The sequence below is a fragment of the Myodes glareolus genome, chromosome 19, assembly GCF_982192425.1.
Source record: "Myodes glareolus chromosome 19, mMyoGla1.1, whole genome shotgun sequence".
NCBI classification, from domain to species: Eukaryota; Metazoa; Chordata; class Mammalia; order Rodentia; family Cricetidae; genus Myodes; species Myodes glareolus.
Genome location: NC_142044.1, coordinates 27,164,265 through 27,183,496, shown reverse-complemented (window position 1 = coordinate 27,183,496; position 19,232 = coordinate 27,164,265). Strand labels below are relative to the sequence as shown.

Sequence of the window (19,232 nt, the reverse complement as noted above, 5' to 3'; positions counted from 1 at the left end):
AACAGGGCCTGCTCTCGGGTTGTCATGAAATTAAAGAAGTTTTTGTTGTGTGTGATACACATACTTGCCACGCAACACGTGCTGGCCTTGATATTTAAGAAAAAAATGTTATTTTGGCTGCGAGGGTTATTATTGCCTCCTTGAGATGGGCCTGGCGAGGACTCATCATGGCAGAAGACAGAGTAGCTGACACTGGGCCTGAACGCTGCAAGGAAGCACTCAGCCCCAAGGCTTCCAGGGGAGCTAAAACTTCCCATGCAAGTTTTTCCCACACTGTTTTTCCTGTCCTGGGACTGAGTGGAGGCTGGGACACTGAGGTGTTATTCCTGGAAGGTGACTTGCAGGCCTTGGAAGTAGCATCCTCTATGTCACTGGGCCAGGGATTACTGGACACCCAACAGGATAAGCAGCCACACGAAGCATGTCCATGCTGCTGATCTTGATGGCAAGTTGCTAAGTCAGCCCTCCTGGCTGCAGGTGTCATTTCTATTTCGGGGTTGTCACCATGGTGACAGTTATTTGTTCTATCACCTATTGGCTATGGGTCATTGGCTCTGTTTACACAGAAGCTCCCTTAGTGTCAGCATCTCTAAGCCTACCTTGGCAGGACCGCCTACATTCAATGTTACAGTACTGAGTTCCAATTACAGTAACTACCTAGCCCTCAGCTTATAGTGTTACAGCTCTGTGGGAAACAATAATTTTTGGTGGCTTTCGGGAATTCTTCTGCAGGCTCAGCTCTTCACAGTCCCCGCTCTCACCCTTCTGGAACTATTCAGCTACTGCTACAGCAGCTATATACCCATCCTTGGGGCTGGCAACCCTGGGAATTGTCTGCTCTTCTTCGTGCTATCAGCTTAGCTTGCTCTTCATGCAGCAAAGATCACAAGGAAGCAATAAAAGCCGTCAATGAGGCCTTATTAGATCCTGGACTGCAGCGTGAGTGCGGGCAACGTAGGGAGGGAATAGAAGGACCCTCCATTGGACCGATCTCAGGATCGCCGTTTCTTGTAAACAGATGTACGGAAATCCTAGTTGTCCTGCGTGGGGCACCTCCCTGCCAGTTGTGAGGATGTTAGGTGGCTGTGGTGGAACCACAGTGAGTCATTTGAAGCTGTCGTGACAAAGCCAAATCTCTTCAGTCATTGGATAGTGTCTGGATCTGCCGTGTCTCCCAGAACAAAGCCAGGTTGGAATAGCTACCGTGGCAGTTGTGTTAGTTCCTGTGACTGGAACAGAGTCTTTCTGGGGCTGGTTCAGGGTCTTATCTGGGCATCGGTCACTGTGTCCGTGTCCCTGAACATTCACAAGGCATTTAAAGCTCCCTCGGCTGTCCTGAGGAAGCCCTAGGAACTATCTAGGGAGTGTCTGTTTGGTCAGCTTTCGTGGTTGCTGTGAAAACAGTGGGGGCTGAGGTTTAGTTGCTGCTGCCCCCGACAGGCCTTCGGGAGTGGCACCTTCAGGAGTGGCATCAGTGTCATTCACAGCCTTTCAGGACTTGGGTAGAGGGAGGAAAACACTTGTGATTCTAATCCAGCTGATGTTCTTGCTCAGCCCGGAGCAGTTACAGGTTCTGCCCTAAGTAGCGAACACCGCAACCAGGCATGAGGGAAGACTGGCACCTATCAATCAAGCCAGGGAATTGCCTGCAACTGACAGCTTCAGTCATTTAAAACAACAAAACAGAAAACAAACAAAGAAAGAAAAACTCCCTTGGGGAGTACCTACATAAAAGATTAAACATGAAGCGGTCAGTCCTCTTTCTCAGACCTAATCTAACCGTGCCTTAACCTCTCAGCCCAGCACCTTGGCGAAGGATGGGGGCCTCCCTCTCCTCAGCCACACATCTGCCCTCCACCGGCAGTTCTCACACTTTATGGTCGTTCTCCCTCCTAGCAACACTGCATCATAAATGTCATCATTCCTCTCTAGGCGGGTGCTGCTTGAAGCCAAAGGCAGAGGAAATGTGGGGCTATAAATATGAAAGATGAAGGCCTGAAGCAGAGCGAAAGGGAAGATGTGGTCCCCAGTAAAGGGACTTGTACGGCTGTGCCTCTTTCTCCGAGGGGTCTCTCCGTGTGTGGGAGCTGTGCTTTTGTTCCCTCATGGTCACGCATTCTGGTCAGAAAGCTTTATCATGGAGCTACCTCAAGCTTGGGAATGGACAGGAGGGAGAGGCAGGTGTTGCTTGCTGTCCTTTAATGAGGCTGAGAGGCCTCACGATCTGCCATCTGCAAGCTGGTAAAGCCTAGAAGTTCAGTGATGGGATTCAATTTGAGTCTGGAAGCCTAGGACCAGGAGACCTGAGGTGTTGGTCCTAACCTGAATCAGAAGGCCCAAGAATAAGGAATTCTGGTCTCTAAGGACAGAAGATTTCAGCTCCAGTAGAGAACAAATTCACCCTTGCTTTTTGCTTTATTCAGGCCCTTGGACAGATTGGATGAGGCCCACTGACCCCAGAAACACCCTCAGCAGACATATCCACATACAATGTTTTTCCAGCTGCCTGGGCAGCTCTTAGTCAAGTCAAGCTGACACGTGAGCCTGACTGTCACACTGCTCGTTAAGAGGTCGTTTTCGCTGTCATTCATGCCACAAGAGTTCAGAGATGGGGAAACTACTGGGTTAGGAAATTCTGGGACTGCTTTGTAGAAGGGGTAGCGCTTCACCCTGAAGAAACAAGTTGAGCGGCTGAGAGATGGAAAGGGATAATAGCACAACAATGTGATTGGTGTGTTTTCTTTAGGCCCCTGGTTTTGTCTAAGCACAGCTCCCACTGAACAGGAAACATAGCGTTGGTAAATAGGGACAGTGTTTGACATGGTTTGACGAGAGGAAGCAATTGTCTGAGCTGTAGCCAGCTGCAAATAACTCCAGAGTTCACAACAGCCTTTCTGACAGGATGTGAACTCAATGTCTGTGAGGCAGCCATGAAATAAAATCCAGCTCCTCCAAGAGGATTGGCACTGGAGAGAGTATATTTGTAATTAGTATAAATATTAATTATGTCATTATTAATGATTTTTATTGAGATAATAATTATAATTATTAATTATTCTATGGCAGAATACTTGGTGTAAACAACTTAAGGATGGAGGATTTATTTTGGCTCATGGTTTCAGAGGGTTCACTCCCTGGTTGCTTGATCCTTTGTACTCAGGTGGAGCATTGTGGCCAAGAATTTTCTGCACCTCATAATGGACAGGAGACAAAGAGGAAGTTCCAGGATGAAGTATGAGCTTCAAAACCATGTCCGCAGCCACCTCCTTTTTCTAATTAGGCCCCATCTTCTAAAGTTCTACCACCCTCACAAGCATTACCAACATCGTGTTCAACAAATGTTCAACATTTGATCACGCACATGGGTGCGTGTGTGTGTGTGTGTGTGTGTGTGTGTGTGTATACAGTGAATATATGTCAACCAGAAACACTACCAACTCAGTTTGGGGGTTGAAAGATGGCTTAGTGGTTAAGAATGCTTAGTGTTCTTACAGAGGATCCAGGTTCAGTTCCCACCACCTACATTAGGCAGCTTACAACTGCTTGTAACTTCAGTTCCAAGGGATTCTATGTCCTCTTCTGACTTCTGTGGGTACCAGCATGCATGTACTGCACATAAATTCATGCATGCTGGTCCAGAGAGATAGTTTATGTTGGACCCCGACACACACATACACATTAAAAGATCTTTTTTAGAAACATACCCATTTGTTAAATAGTATGAAATGGTTTTCTTGAAACTTATTTGTGGTTCTCAGTCACTAAGAAAATCATTTTAATTGAAATGTATTATTTATCTCACCTTTATAAAAGCTAGTCCCAGAGAGGGAAAAAAAAATCCTTAAAATTAAAATAGTATTTATCGTCAAGCAATATGGTAATAAATGATTTATGTTTTATTTCTTAGTAGTTTTCTTGATCCCTCTGGAAGGAAATATCCTCTGAAACAAGATAAATCTCAGAGGATAAAATGGTCTTAATGTGTGTGCTGAGCTTAGAGCCGTGTAGGAGACATTTTTAGCTTGTATGGATGCTGACCAAAGCGGTGGAGAGTCACACCCCACAAAGCCTAAGCTCTTTCACACACATCTCTCTGAAGATCCCTAGTGTGTACTGAGGTGGGCTAGGCTAGAATTATGGCCTTGTTTCAAAAACAAGAACCTGAGAGCCTCAGAGGCTAACCAGTGAATGTGGGATTCTGAGAACCCATCACAAGACAAGGCTGAGGTAGGTGAGTGGACCAGGACTCATGTAGCAACATGTGGAAGACTTGTGTGTGCAAGGAAGTAGGGCTGCAGTTTGTTTATTTGTTTTATTATCATCATTTTTATTTTTTGGAGCAGTCTCATATATCCCAGGCTAGCCTCATGGCCTTATGCACTAAGAAAGTCTCATGTATCCCAGGCTAGCCTCAACTTCCTTATGCAACCAAGGATGACTTTGAACCTTCTGATCCTCCTGCCCCTATCTACAAAGTTCTGAGATTATAGGTGTGCGTGATCTCTGTGGTGCCAATGATCAAACCCACTGTTTTGTGCACATTAGGCAAGCACTCTACCCACCAAACCACATTCTCAGGTCAGGCTTTGAACCTGGGTCCAGAATCTGGTTCTTCCCTGCACTGTCTCAAGCACATTATTTTTGTTTGTTTGTTTGTTTGTTTGTTTGTTTCTAAGTCTTGATTTTTCTCTTCTATAAAGAAGACTAATCATTTGTCTTGAGGACTTTTGTGGGGGTCAGGTTTTCACCAGGTAGGGGGAAATGCCACAGGAATAGCTGTGCCATCCCAGCTGTGCTGTGTGCAGGCTTTCATTTTTTTCCCCTAACTTGTAGTCCTGCAGATTGGTGTTCATAAACTAATATTCCCATGTCTATTAGGTTTAAAAATGCATATATTTATTATTTATTTTTGTATGTGTGCACTTCTCATGCCATTTTACATGCATGTGGAAGTTGGAAGACAACTTGTGAGAGCCGGCTTTCTCTTCCCTTCCCCTGTGGGTCCCCTGAATTCAGATTGTCAGACATGGTGGTGGCAAAATGAGACCAATGAAGTGGACGGGCCTTAGTAATTTACATTCTTGTCATAGAGCAGGGCTTCTTAGACTTTGTCCACCCCGGCCCTATTTCGAGTGAACAATTTTAAAGCAACCTCTGTTGTGTAAGCTTAAAAAGCATGTATACCAATAAAACCATACATTTATTTTTAAACGACCATTTATTAAAGGGGAATCAGTTATGCACACTAATGAGATGGATGTCCTTGTTTGTTTTTACTTGAATTAAGTCTTGGTTGAATACTTGAGACGGAAAGACATAGAGCATCTTCAGTGCTTTTCAGAGCTGATCCATATTTCGGTTTTATAATGATCAACTCAAGGAATAATGCCTCTCATAGATACAGAGGACAAAATAGAAGAAGTATATTTAAGGCTGTTCCAGAAATTGTTAGACCTTCTGCCCTGACCCTAAGTTAAAATTCACGTAACTATGAAACTCAAGTCAGCAATCTGAGCAAGGTTTTAAAAATCAAACATTCTGAATACAGTGCAGTCCAAAGGCAGATGAATGTTAACGCCTGAGTGATGACTGTAAGTAGTGAAAGTCCTTATTTTCTGTCCTTAAACCGCTATACTTCCATAAGAGCACTTCACAGCATACAGTGGCCTCAGATGAGAGCGGAGGGGTTTTAGTAGCCTTAAGTGTGAGGGCTTGCAGAAACTGTGCATGTATGATCAGAACTAAGGATGAAGACGAGCGAGACAAGGGCGAGGGCTGCCAAAAGCACCCCTGGTTCATCATGCACTTGATTTTGAGACCGCTTTTGGTAACTGAGTGTTCAGAAACTTACTGTTGCTAGATTTTTCCCTACCCCTCACCCCCCACCCCAGGGACGGCCCACATTTAAATAGCTTTTGTTCTAGAGCACCGAGAAACCACTGAAAAGTGGTTAGCTGGGGGTGGTGAGGTGGGGGATGACACCATCAGATTTCTAATTATTTTATCCTGAACTTGATTATGAGACTGAGTCTTGGGGTTGGAGAGAGGTTCAGCAGTTCAGAGCACTTGCTGCTCTTGTAGGGGGCCTACGTTCAGTTCCCACCATCCACATCTGGCAGCTCACAACAACCCATAACTCCTGCTCCAGGGAATCTGTTGTCTTCTTTTGGATTGGACTCTGCAAGAACATGTATTCACGTGCACATATCACATAGGCACACTCACATACACGGCATTAAGACCTTAAAAAAGAGATGTGAGTCTTATTCAGATGTGGGTGATAGAAGACAAATGCCATCTTTGACTACTAGGAAATTGAACAGTGGGTGGAAATTTGATGCTGTCAACAGTGCTTGATGCTGACCGGGGCTGGGTGACAGACATGTGGATTTCATGCTATTCTTCCCCTGTATTCTGTATGTACTGAATGAGAGAAAGGGAGAGTGGTTTCATCATGGGAGACATGATTGAGTACTGAGGTTAAGTCAGTTACAGTAGTCCTGATGAGAGTACTGGGTGCTTGGCCCAGGGCATCAGAGGAGATAGAGAGACTGCTGTGGGCAGGCTTCCAAGCATTAAGGTAGACATAACTTGGGGATGGATTAGATCTAGGTTTGAGGGTGATGGTGGGGTATAGAGTTTCTGGTTTTAGATGGAGGTATCACTCTGAGTTGGAAATTCCCAGCTCAGCACCAAGCAGGCCCTGTGGCTCATGGTCGTTTCTAAACCCACCTTTCTTTCCTCTCTATCTTACACATATTGAAGCTGCTTCCTAATGCAGTGCCTCCCATTCCAGACTTCTTGCATTCATTGCACTCAGCAAATAATTAAGCTCTGCTATGCATGCATTAATTAGAATCCTTCCTCAGGTTCACAGGGGGCTGTCCTGAACTATGTGGGTTCATCTCCATCTGCTTTCTTTCTGAGACAGGTTCTCTGCTTTCCAGTAAGCACACAGCTGCACGTGTCTGTCTGTCTGTCTTTCCATCATACCTGCCACACATCGTTAGTTCATGTTTAAGGAGCCTGGGCCTAGAGAAGTTAATGACTTGTAAATTGCTCTCCAAGGCTGAGCCAGAAATAGAAGGCAAGAAGGTTCCTGAACAGTCTTGCACAGAGCTGCTCCGACGGAGGTGTCAGCCCCACTGTGGAGAGGGACACGTGCTAGCTGTCCACCCTCACACGTCGACTGGCCACCCTAGGGAGCCGGAGCGCTGCTAATGAGCGCCCAGCCTCTATTGGCTGAGTACTTGCCCAGCCCCCTGGCTGACAGTGTCACCTTTTCTCCCCACACTCTTCAGGTCGTTTTCGGATGTGACGGCTGAGACATGAGATCTTCGGCCTCCCGGCTCTCCAGTTTTTCCTCCAGAGATTCACTATGGAATCGGTGAGTGGTCCCTGGCCCGCCATGTCTGGGAACGGTGTTGCTGCTTTGGGGGTTCAGCAGCAGGAACATGTGCAGAGTGGGTTAGAAACAGCGTACTGCAAACATGCCCACTGCTCTTTTAGTGTTTATAGCATGAGGAACCTCCGAAATCCCCCCTTTTTGTTTCACATTTATTTATTTGCGCATGCGTGTTTTATAGCATACATGTGGAAGTCAGAGAACAAGTTTCTGGGGTTGGTTTTCTCTCTTCTGCCATGTAGGTTCTTGGGATCCAACTTAGAGTCTCAGACTCAGTGGCAAATACTCTTACCATCTTGACTGTCTTTTCTTGTTGAGACATCTCATGCCGCCCCAGACTGGTTTGACTGTACCACGTAGCTGAGCATGACCTTGAACTTATGGTCTTCATCCTCTGACTCCTCAATGTTGGGGTTACAGGTGTGCATCGCCATGCCTGGTTTATGTGGTGCAGGGAATGGGACCAGGGCTGTGTACATGCTAGGCCAGCACTCTACCAACTGAACTCTAGCCCAACCCTTTTGCACGGTTTTCTATCACATTCATTACCTGCTGGATTTAATCCTAAGGAAATGCACAGGGTGGGGCAGGGTGAGATGGAGAGGGATGTACCAGGAAGTGGTCAGGAATTACGGGTGCTGCTTTAGTCAGGGGAAGTTCATTGGAGATAGCTGCATCCTGTCCACCCATCTGAACTGCTGCGTAGGAATGACTGCATTGGTAAATAACTCTCCTCCTAGCTGGATTTGAAGTCCTTTTCTCTGGCCCTGGGGCCTCTATGTATCCCTCACATCTTCTCTGTCATCCCTTCGTGAAAGTAGGTTTACCCCCATTCGGCAGCTGAGACTACTGAGTCCTAGAATTGGGGCAGATAAGGGAGAGGCTGAGAAGTTCAACTTCAGGGGTCAATCAGAAAACTGCTCAGGAAGAGCCCCGAGAAAACTGCAAAATCACGAAGGCTGACCGGCACGGGTTGATTTGCTGCTGCTGGTGTTGCCTGGAAATCCGTTTCGTGTGCTGCGTGCACGCTGGTGTGTGAGGGAGTGGCCAATTCCTGGCCCTGCTTCAGGTTGTGCGCTCTGTTGAGCCTTGGACCTTATCTCTTACTTCTGCTCCTTATCTAGGAAAGGGGAGGGGTGATAAACATTTATGTTTTGGATTTTTTGGCACAGGTTAGAAGTCCTGCAGTTGAGTGTTTGTATACGGTAGGTACACAGAATGCAGTCATTATTTCATTTATCAGGCCGAAAATAAATTTTAAGGATGGTTGGATAAGCAAACGTATTCTGAATAGGGCGCTAGGGAGCCGGACTCAGTGAAATGCTTGCTATGAAAGCATGAGGACCCGAGTTCAGGTCTCCAGCACCTGTGCAAAAGCTGGGCAGTGCCAAAACCGTGTGCATTTGTAACTCCAGTGCTTGGGGGCAGGGGTGGGGTAGAGACGGGTGAACTTTTGAAACTTTCCAGCCAGCCAGTATAGGCAGCTATAAACCAGATCCATTAAGAGAACATGTCTTAAACATAATGTGCAGAAATAATTGAGGAAGATGTCTGGGCATAAAGCTGTGGCTTCTGCAGATGCATCCATGAGCATGCTTAATACACACACATGTATGCACACACACATACACGCTTGCACGCACACACGCATGCACGCATGCTCAAATGTTGAATGGATGGGTGGGAGAAATGAGAGGGGGAATCAAAACTGAGGCTTTTGATATGACCCAGACAGGAGGTGACAAGAAGCTGTTTCCAAGGAAACAAGGCTGTAGATGTCTGCTTTCATGGGTTGTCTATTACAAGATTTTTCAAATCCTGTTATGCTTTATTGTGTTTTGTTTTTGAGGTCAGGAGTGCCATACAAAGTGGCATTGATTTTTGTAGGTATCCTTTTAGGGCATGTGCAGTGTACTGTAATTGTTAGAACTCATGGCATTATTGGAATTAGGTTTTGCTGTGAATGACATAAAACCTAAGGCCGTTGACTTTAAAAATGTAGAAAGTAGGAGCCGAGAGTTGACTCTGCAATTAAAGCACTTACTGTGCAAGCCTTGGGATTGGAATTCAGATCCTAGAAGCCAGGTGAGTGCTAGGCCCGTGTGGTACCCTGCTGGTAATTCCAGCCTTGGAAGATGGAGACAGTATCCTTAGAGTAAGCTGATTACCAAGACTAACCTCTTGGTGAGTTTGGTTCAACTGAGAAACATTCTACACTCTTAATGAATAAGGCTTGAAGGATTCCTGACATTAAATCTCTCTCTCTCTCTCTCTCTCTCTCTCTCTCTCTCTCACACACACACACACACACACAGGAACTTGCCTATACATGTACACACTCATGTACATATACACACTACATACACACATGGAAAAATTAGATAGTGTGTATATATTCTCTGAAAGTTCCGACACAGATGGGGAGGTGCTGCAGTAGTCTGTAAGGTCTCAGGCCATTTCTCTTGTTTCTCTGCCATGTGGCTTTCTGTTCCCAAAGCTCTCTTATTCTCCTATGTTGGCTGCTCTTTTTCCTGGCCATTACATTTCCCAGAAGTTAAAAAAAAAAAAAAAAGCAAGAAAGGCAAGGTATCTTGTTGGCTGAAATTGAATCCTCTGGCTATACTTAGTTGCAACCACAACAAAGACTTGATTAAAATATAGTCTTTATTTAGTGAGAATATGCTTACCATCTTCTTTAGGCATGGTACTACTTACTGAGAAGATAAGCTTTTTAGCCAGCCTGATGGAGTTCTAATTGCTGGACGCTAGTCAGGTGACCTTGAAAAGCTAACCTTTCCGAGCCTCGGGATTTTCACCTGTGAAAACCCGGCCTACCCGTAGCTCCGCTAAGTGTTCTTGTGAGCAGTGGATGAGCCAAGGCGAACCTCTCGCCCCAGTGCCGGGTGCACCATAATTGCCCCCCCAACTTTTACCTTGAAGGCGGCTTACAACTCCATAGCTTTCTTTACCACCAGTGCCTGCCTTCTGCCTCTTCTCTGTTAACGTTGCTATTGCTTTTGCTGCCGCTGCTGCTGTACTGTTCTGCTGTTGTCTCCTGCTTCTGCTGCTCCCATTCCCGTAGCCTCTGCAAGTCCAAAGCTTCCGGTCGTGCTGTGACTCCTCCCACCGTGCCTCCTACTTCCGGATGCAGTGCTACTTTTAGTACCCTGTACACACTGGCGCTGGCTGCACTGCACTCCTGTCTTTGAGTCTCAGTACCTCCCTCCTTTATGAAGATGAGTGTGAAAGTAGCTAAAAGGGAGGGGATGTGACAGGCATCTGAGGTTCTACTGATCTCTTTCCTGACGTAGGTGCTGGCTTCTCTGTGTGTAAAATCCCCCAAATGTGCTGCTTAAGACATAGAGGGTTCTGTATGTGTTATTTTTATTATTTATTTATTTATTTATTTATTGGTTTATTCGAGACAGGGTTTGTCTGTGTATCTTTGGAGCCTGTCCTGGAACGAGCTCTGGTAGACCAGGCTGGCCTCTAACTCACAGAGATCTGGCAGCCTCTCCCTCCCGAGGGCTGGGATTAAAGGCCTGCGCCACCACCGCCAGGCTCTGTGTGTTTATCTTATACTTCAGAAAACAAAACGTGTCCTTTAGGGCTAGGGAGATATTTTAGGTGGTAAAGTGTGTGCTGTGTAAGCGTGAGGACCTGAGTTCAAACTCTTGAAGCCTTGAAAAAGAAGCCAAGAATGTCTAACCCCAGTGCTCAGGAGGCAGAGACCAGATGATCCCTGGATTTGCTGGCCAGACAGTCTACCTAAATCAGTGAGTTCCAGGTTCAATGAGGGATTTGCCTCAAAAATTCGGTGGAGAGGGATTGAGGAAGACTCCCAACACCTTCAAACACACACACACACACACACACACACACACACACACACACACAAACCATAGCTAGCAAGTGGTAAAACAGGAGTGGTATCACACCCAGCTGATTGCAAAGCCTGTGTTCTGAACTGTAATCTAAAGACCTGTATTTCTATCTCTCAACTCCTTCTTTCTTTCACTGAAGGGACAGCAATCCATTGCCCCCTTCTTAGGTGGTAGGTGCTGGAGACTGGAGTGCAGGGTCCATGCAGATGGTACAGCTGTCTTGTGGTGCTCTGTCTTGAAGAGGTGAACACCATAGGGCTATTAGAATAGGTTCAGTGTGGAATGCCCTGGGGCCCCAGAATTGGTCCGGGAAGCCAGTCTAACCACTCTGCTGAGTGATTGATGGGGAAACATACCACATTAGAGGGCGATCCAGCTACACGTGGCCCGCGTTCGCCACCTCTGCCAACAGATACTAAAAAGGGGTCAGCTTTTCTTGTCTTGGCTGTCACTGTCACAGTTACGAGCTGCCTGGCACTCTAAACAGCAGGCCACACGGAAGCTGTGAATTCAGTGGAGGACAAAGGAAGGAGTGGAGACTTCCCACACTGTTACTCAAGGCAGCACAGATGAATGAGCCAATGACTGAGATCGGAATCCACAGCAGGGCAGGTGCCATGCACTCAAGTGTGGTAGGAAATGAACAAGGGCCACTTCTTTTTAACACCATGCATGACACCAGCAAGGCAGGGAAACAGCCCGTGGCAGCTCTGTCGGGTTCTGAAACCAGCTGGGATTGTTTTCAGGGTTCTTCTCCCTGTGTACAAATGACCTAACTTGGGCCTGCAGCCCTCCGAAGCCAAGCCCTGGGAAAATCCTTTGCTTTCCAAATGTCAAGGCAGACTTCGTCATTATCTTGCTGCCAGCTGTTAGCCCAAATTGAATTCCCCTGCATCCAGCTGATGTCCCTTTTTGGCCACAGGGCAGGGGTCAGGAATGTGTGCTGCACATGGACAGGAAATGTGTCCCAGAAGGCAAACACACAAGGCTAACCTCTCAACTCTGCATTTCTAACATAGCCAAAAGGGTCAGGGTGCCTTAGGGGTCTGAGTGTGGAAGAAAAAGAAATGCATGATAGAAAAACAGTTTTTAAGCTCCATTGTGAAAGGCCTTTTGACTTCATCAAAGTAGCCTAAAATCCCTGCAGCCGCTTTCCAGCTCTGGTTGTTCCTCAGTTACAAAGGTTCAAGTTAGAAGGTTCTCCCCAAACCGAGAGTCTGGAAAGTATTATCCTGCCCCTTCCTCCCTCCCTTTCTCTCTCTCCCTCTCTTCCTCTCTTTTTCCCTCCCTCCCTCCCTCCCTTCCTTTCTCCCTTTCTTTCCCTCCCTCCCTCCCTTTCTTTCCCTCCCTTCCTCCCTTCTTCCCTCCCTCCCTTTCTCTCTCCTTCCCTCCCTCCTTCCGGTCCGTTTGTTTGTCTATCCCTCCTTCCCTCCCTCCCTCCCTCCCTCCCTTCCTCCTCCCTTCCTTCCTCCCTTTCTCTCTCCCTCCCTCTCTTCCTCTCTTTTTCCCACCCTCCCTCCCTCCCTCCCTCCCTTTCTCTCTCCCTCCCTTCCTCCTTTCTTCCCTCCCTCCCTCCCTCCCTTTTTCTCTCCCTCCTACCCTTCCTCCCTCCCTCCTTCCGTCCGTTTGTTCATTTGTCCCTCCCTCTCTCCCTCCTTCCCTCCCTCCATCCCTCCGTTCCTCCCTCCCTCCCTTCCTCCCTCCCTTCTTCCCTCCCTCCCTGCCTGCCTTTGCTGCAGCATTGCTGAGTCCTGTGCAGAACCCTGGAAGTGAGTGAGACGCTCTGATGGCCAGACCTCTGTGAGCACCACTGACGCTGTTGTTTTAAAAGCTGTTTTCATTGTACAGATGCTTACATTTGCCTTTTTTTGTTTATTTTTAAAATTAACATTTTTTTGTTAATGTGTATAATGATGAGTTTCCTCATGGCATTTTCATATACAGATCTCCTTGTATCTTGCTCTTGTCCATACCTCCACTACTATTTCCCCTTTCTTATTCCTCCTCATCTCTCTTCAAAATGTTCCTCTTCCTCCCCAGCAAAGTGTCCCATGTTCTATACTCACACGTGTGTGTATATGTGTGTGTGTTTATGAATGTATATGTGTGTGTACATATGTGTGCGTGTGTTTGTGTGTATATGTGTGTATGCGTATGAATGTGTGTATGTGTATGTGTGAATGTGTATGTATGTGTGTGCATGTGTATGTGTGTGTCTGTAAAATATACTGAGCCCTGTTTTCTCAAGGGTCTTCATAGCATAGATATGGTTCTACCATTTGGGTTCTTGTTTTTGTTTTGATTCTTCCCAGTGCTATGGATGGAACCCAGGGCCTTACACATACTCGGCCAGCGCTGTACACCTGAGCCACCTCCTAGTTTCCTTTTAAAAGTACTTCAGGGCTGGAGAGATGGCTCAGTAGTTAAAGAGTACTGACTGCTTTTCCAGAGGACCCGGGACCAATTCCCACAACACCTACATGGCAGCTTACAACTGCCCATAACTCCAGTTCCAGGGCATCTAATACCCTCACACACACACACATACGTGCAGACAAAATGGCAAAATACATAATGCACATAGAATTGAAAAAATAATAAATTTGAAGACTTTTTTCTCAAAAAAGAAAAGGAAATTGCTTAAATAAAATACTAAGAAATGAAGGAAGTACTTTGTACTTCATTTTTCTCACCAGCTTACTCAACACACTTTCTCACTCAAGCACTTCCCGAGACCCACTCTGAAGTGGCAGGAACTGTACCAGCTATTGGGATACCAAGATGGTAGACACATACATCCCACTGTTGGAACTCATAGGAGAGCATGGTGTGAACTCCCTGGGGTTGCTGTAGCCTGCAGGTTTAACCCAACAGGGGTCCTGTCCCACATTTCGGGAGAGGAGGGGTTTAGAGCCAGATATTGGCAGGCCACACTCTCTGAGCCTACAGGGACATGCCCTCCTCGCCTTACCCCCAGCTTCTGTATTTGCTTGCTGTTCGTGGTGCTTCTGGACTGGCAATCATGCTACCTGTTTCTGCAGTGTGTGTTTTCTTTCTCCTTTCCTGTGAGAACTCCATTCATACTCCTCCCCGTGACCTCACCTAAATGTATACCTGATTAAAGATCCTGATTTCTTGTGTTTGTTTTTGAGATGGGAGCTCATTAGCCCAGGCTGCCCCTGGACTTGTTACGGAGCTGAAGTTTTGCCTGGAACTCCTGGTTGTCCTGGTTGTACCTCCCAGGTGTTAGGATTACAGGTTAATGCCAACATGACCAGCGTACAGATCCTGTTTTCCAGAGAATGGCCATATTCATGAGTGCTCATAGTTAAGATTTGCATATCTTTTATGGGCAATGCTGCACGTTACAAACATAGACCATCATGCCTCCTAAGGCCCTGAGTCTGGCTTACCACCTTACCCTCTTTTAGTATTATCTTTGAAGGTAAAGGGTGCATGTCTGGGGGGGGGGGGGTGGCGCCTTAGGTTGCTTGAATTCAAGTGTTCCCTATTTCTAGCTAAGAAACTCAACTGGTGGCTGCTCCCTTGTGGGAAGTTCCTGCGGGATTCCCCATTGGTAAGAGGACTCCTTCTTGCAGCTGTCACCAGTGCTGTTTGCTTCCTGGGCTGGAAGGTGAAGTCATTGAGTTCAGGGGAAAGACCTGGACAAGGAGGCAGTTCCCCACTGACAGTGTAGGTTGATTGTGCAGCCTGGGTACATTTCCTGGCTGGTCTGCCCTGGGCATCTTATGTGCTCCTTGATGCGAGGGGCTCTTTGTGAGGACAACCAGAACCAAATAGTGTTGGCAGGATTACCTGGCTTATAGTACGCGCAGCATGACTGTACTGGGGTACGCCAGGCATAGTGCATAGTATTCCTCCAGGAAGAGATATCTGCCTGGCTCATGCTGCACAGTTCCCATAGCAAAGGCCCAAGTTCTCTGTGTAGGACCGAGCATCCTCAAAGCCTTTGGCCATCACTTCCCTCAGGCATGTGTATTGGTTACTTTTCTTGTTGATGTGATAAAATTCCTTCAAGAATAGAGGGTTTGTTTTGACTCACCATTCAAGGGTGCTGTCTATCACTGTGGGGAGACAGGGCAGCAGGGGTGTGAGACCCATTGCTCAGCAGTCAGGAAGCAGAGATGAAGGCAGGTGTTCAGTTCCCTTTCTCCTTTTGTTCAGTCCAGGATCTCAGCCCATGGATGCTTCTGAAGCCCCTAGATAGGAGAGGTCTCTCCTCCTCACTTAACCCCATCTGGAAACTCCCGCCCAGACACACCCAGAAGTGTGTCTCCTACCGATTCGAAATCATAGCAAGTTGACAGTCAAGACGGACCGTCACTGTGTGTTTTAGAAACACGGAGAGCTGCCTCTCACAGAAATGTCTGAGGGAGGCAGCAGCATTGAGAACGGGAAACGGTTACAAACCAGACGGAAGTCTGCCCTGCAATGAGCAGTGAGTTCAAGTGATGAAAAACAAATGGGGCTGAAACAGGTAGCATTGTTAATGTAAGGTAGCATTGGAAAGCTGATGATCGCTTTCCAAAGTTATGAGGATAATTATGACGTCTGACTATCATGTAAAGATAAGTTTTGTTCTGAGGGATGTAACTTAGTTCCTCTGCATCTCGGGCTCCTCCTCTACCATCAGATGGGACAGGACAATAGCAGTCTGTCCTGTCCTCGTCCATAGGTCTGCTCTGAGAATTAAATGGGAACCAGCCTAGGAAGGGCATGTCCAGCACCTGGCATGTATTTGGTGCTCACTAAATGCGAATGGTTAGTATGGATCATCTGGTCTAAACCGTGGCACACTCTTCACAGGAAAAGACTGGAATTAATTATACAGGTGAACACATCTGTCCCTCCTTCAATGTCTTATTTAAAAGGACTTGCTTTTTGTCACTGAGCAAATGTTGCATGGCCCTCAAGAGCCAGGTGGAAGATGAGACAGGTAGCCATAAGAAGCAGATTAGAAATCCTATGGTTTGGGGTAGCCAACTTGGAATCTTCCTGCATGGCCTTGGGAAAACACAGATACCCTTGACCTTACTCTCAGACATATAAACTGAGAGCCCCCCACTATGTGAGACCCTCTGGAGAGAGGGTCTTCGTGATCAGCTAAGTTGAGTGCCACTGGGAAAAACTACAAGAGGCAAAGGAGGGGAGAAAATGACAGACTAGGGCTATTACAATACTTCCACGTCTCATCTCGACATTCCTGTCCCAGTACCTACCCTAAGGTATGACAGGCCAGGCGTGGAACCAAAATTCTTTCACATCTCAAAGCTGTGACACTGACATATTTCCTCTGGTTGCTACTGGTAAATGTTTTTTAAAAAAATTCTTACTAGAATATTTAAATTGTGATAAAGTATACATAGTGAAATTATCACTTGTTTTTAAATGCATAGTTCTATAGTAGTAAGTACAATCACACTGTTGTGTAACCATCACCACGCCCCGTTTCCAGAATGTTTGTAGTTTGCAAAACTGAACTTCTGAGGCTGGGGTGTGGTTCAGTGGGAAAGCACTTTCCTGGCACGTGCTAGGCCCTGGGTTTGGTGGCAAAACAATCAAAAGCCAGCAGACAGGCAAAGTCTTCCAACCTTGGCAACTCCGTTTCCATCAGACACTAGCTCCTCATGCCTCTGCCCCCAGCATGTGGCAACTTTCAGTCTGCTTCCTGTCCGTAAATCTGGGCATTCAGGGTAGCTTATATAAACAGAATTATACGGTATTTGCTGTTTTGTGACCAATTTCACTTAAAACAGTGTTTTCAAGGCTCATTAGTACTGCAACATGGTCAGAATTCCCTTTTCAGGCTGAATAACACTGTGTGTGTGTGTGTGTGTGTGTGTGTGTGTGTGTGTGTGTGTGTGATATTGCTACCTTTTCTTTATCCACCATTCATTCACTCATGAACAGTGATTTGTTTGCACCCATTATGAGTAATTTTGCTGTGAATCTGCATGTATAAATATCTGTTGAAGTCTCTGTTTGTAATTCTTTTGGTGTATACACTGGAGTGGAATTGCTGGGCTGTATGGTAATTCTATGTTAATTATCTTAAGGAACCCCTATACTGCTTTCCATAGCAACTACACCAAGTACGTCTCCACCAGCATAGGCAAGGGTTCTGGGTCTTCATTGCCGTAACTGTGATTTTCTGCTTTCACCGTAGTAGCCATTCTCATAGGTGTGGAGATGTTCAGCCAGAATAAAGCATGGGCAACTTCACATTTCTCTTATGTTGTCTAGGCCAATTAAGCAATTCTGGGCTTTTATTTAAGCCCTAGGCATAGAGAATAACAGACCTAAGTAATTGTTGTATGCTTCCTGCCTTTCAAGACATTCAGGGAGTGTTGGGGGAAATAAATATGCAAATGGATCATTTCAAGTCAGTATAATAGGGCTGATAATATGTCCTAGTGGGCTAATAATTTATAGACGCCTATGCCTTGAATGCTGACAGAAAAAAATAGCAGCAAATGTTTTGTGTCCTTAATTTTTACTGACTTTAGAGTCCCAGAATGCTTAGACTGGAAGGAACTTCCCAGCATTTCCTATGACAATAGACATGCTTGCCTGTCACATCTGCTAGCCATGAGTCCTTAAGAGGCATCTAGTGGATGGAGAAACTGCATTTTTAATGTCTGTTTAATTTTAATGAATTTACATTTAAATTCAAATGAATTTAATTTAAATGACTGCTGTGTTAGAACCTAGAGGAAACAGACATTATCTACCTCTTCTCACACTCGCGTGGATCTCGAACCACGTAGGATGCTGGTCACTAAGCTTCCCTGTGCCTTCTCTCTAGCAATTCTGGTTCCTTCAGCTTGGAATGGAGCCAGGAGTCTGCATTTTGACCTGTGCTTCTGATAGAACTGATCTGAGAAGTGCCCCCTCGTATCATGTTCCTCAACGTTTGTATCGTCTTGTGAAATGCAAAATAAAGTTTGCTTTTCCACTAGCTATAGTCATATATTGCCTAGCAATGTTCTGAGCAACCGTACGTCAGATACGGAACTGTGGTCCTGTAAGAACAGGACTCTTACTATTGTCACATGCTATCATTGTACTGTGCATGTGTGGGTGGTGATGTTGCAAGCAGTCCCGCTGCATAGCCTATTATGTAAAAGAGCACATGATACGCATCATACTAGACAGTAATAATGAAGATTGCGCTATGTGTCTATGTATTTATTATACTCTTCATTGTTATTTTAGAGTATACTACTATTAACAAGAAAAACATTCTGCCACCCAGGAGCCTTGAGTGTTCTGACTGCAGCAGGCTTACTCATTCCATGCTTACTGTGCCTCTTGACTCCTCCCAAAGGTCTAGTCCAGTGGCTTCTGACCTATACCATCTAGGTTTGTGTGAATTTGATGTTTACACAACAGCAAAAAGACCTTATGACACACTATATACCCATCCCTGTCAGACACACCAGCACTAATATAAAAGCAATGATTACCTGTGGGAAGGCAGGTGGAGTACAATGAATGAATTAGTCAGCCAGTTTCCTTACACAGGACCTTAACCAGACATCTTGGCATCAAAAAGTGGGGTTTCATAGCATTAATTAAGAGCACACAGTGTCTGACCTGGCTGTGAACACCGGGTCCACCTGAGACCGTACTCTGGTCCTAGGCACTTTTCCTCGTCTGTAAATTGGGTGTAGCAGCGTCCCTCACCTAAGACAATCCGTGTGAAGTTTGTACTTGTTACTTGGCATGCATTAGAATAACAAAAACCCAGTAGGAGATAACTCTGTGTACTTAACGTGAGCCAACTTTGCTCTCTCTGTTCTAAGCACTTGCTGCTGATTAACTTTCAACCAGACAGCCACCTTGTGAGAAGACAAAATCGTTATTCGGGCAGGTTGAAGTCCTTGGAGGTCTGGAAAACTGCTTAAGAACACTGTGCTGGT

At 46.0% G+C, this 19,232-nt stretch overlaps 1 protein-coding gene across 4 annotated transcripts in view; it reads left to right on the top strand.

The window, feature by feature from the left end:
- Asap1 (ArfGAP with SH3 domain, ankyrin repeat and PH domain 1) overlaps positions 1 to 19,232 on the top strand; it is a 308,124-nt gene that overhangs the window by 26,560 nt on the left and 262,332 nt on the right. For all 4 annotated transcript variants that reach the window (XM_087898828.1, XM_087898826.1, XM_087898829.1 and 1 more), the window contains exon 2: positions 7,302 to 7,387. In XM_087898828.1, coding sequence (XP_087754954.1) covers positions 7,329 to 7,387 — 59 coding nt within the window. In that variant the 5' untranslated portion in view covers positions 7,302 to 7,328. The remainder of the gene's footprint in view (positions 1 to 7,301; positions 7,388 to 19,232) is intronic.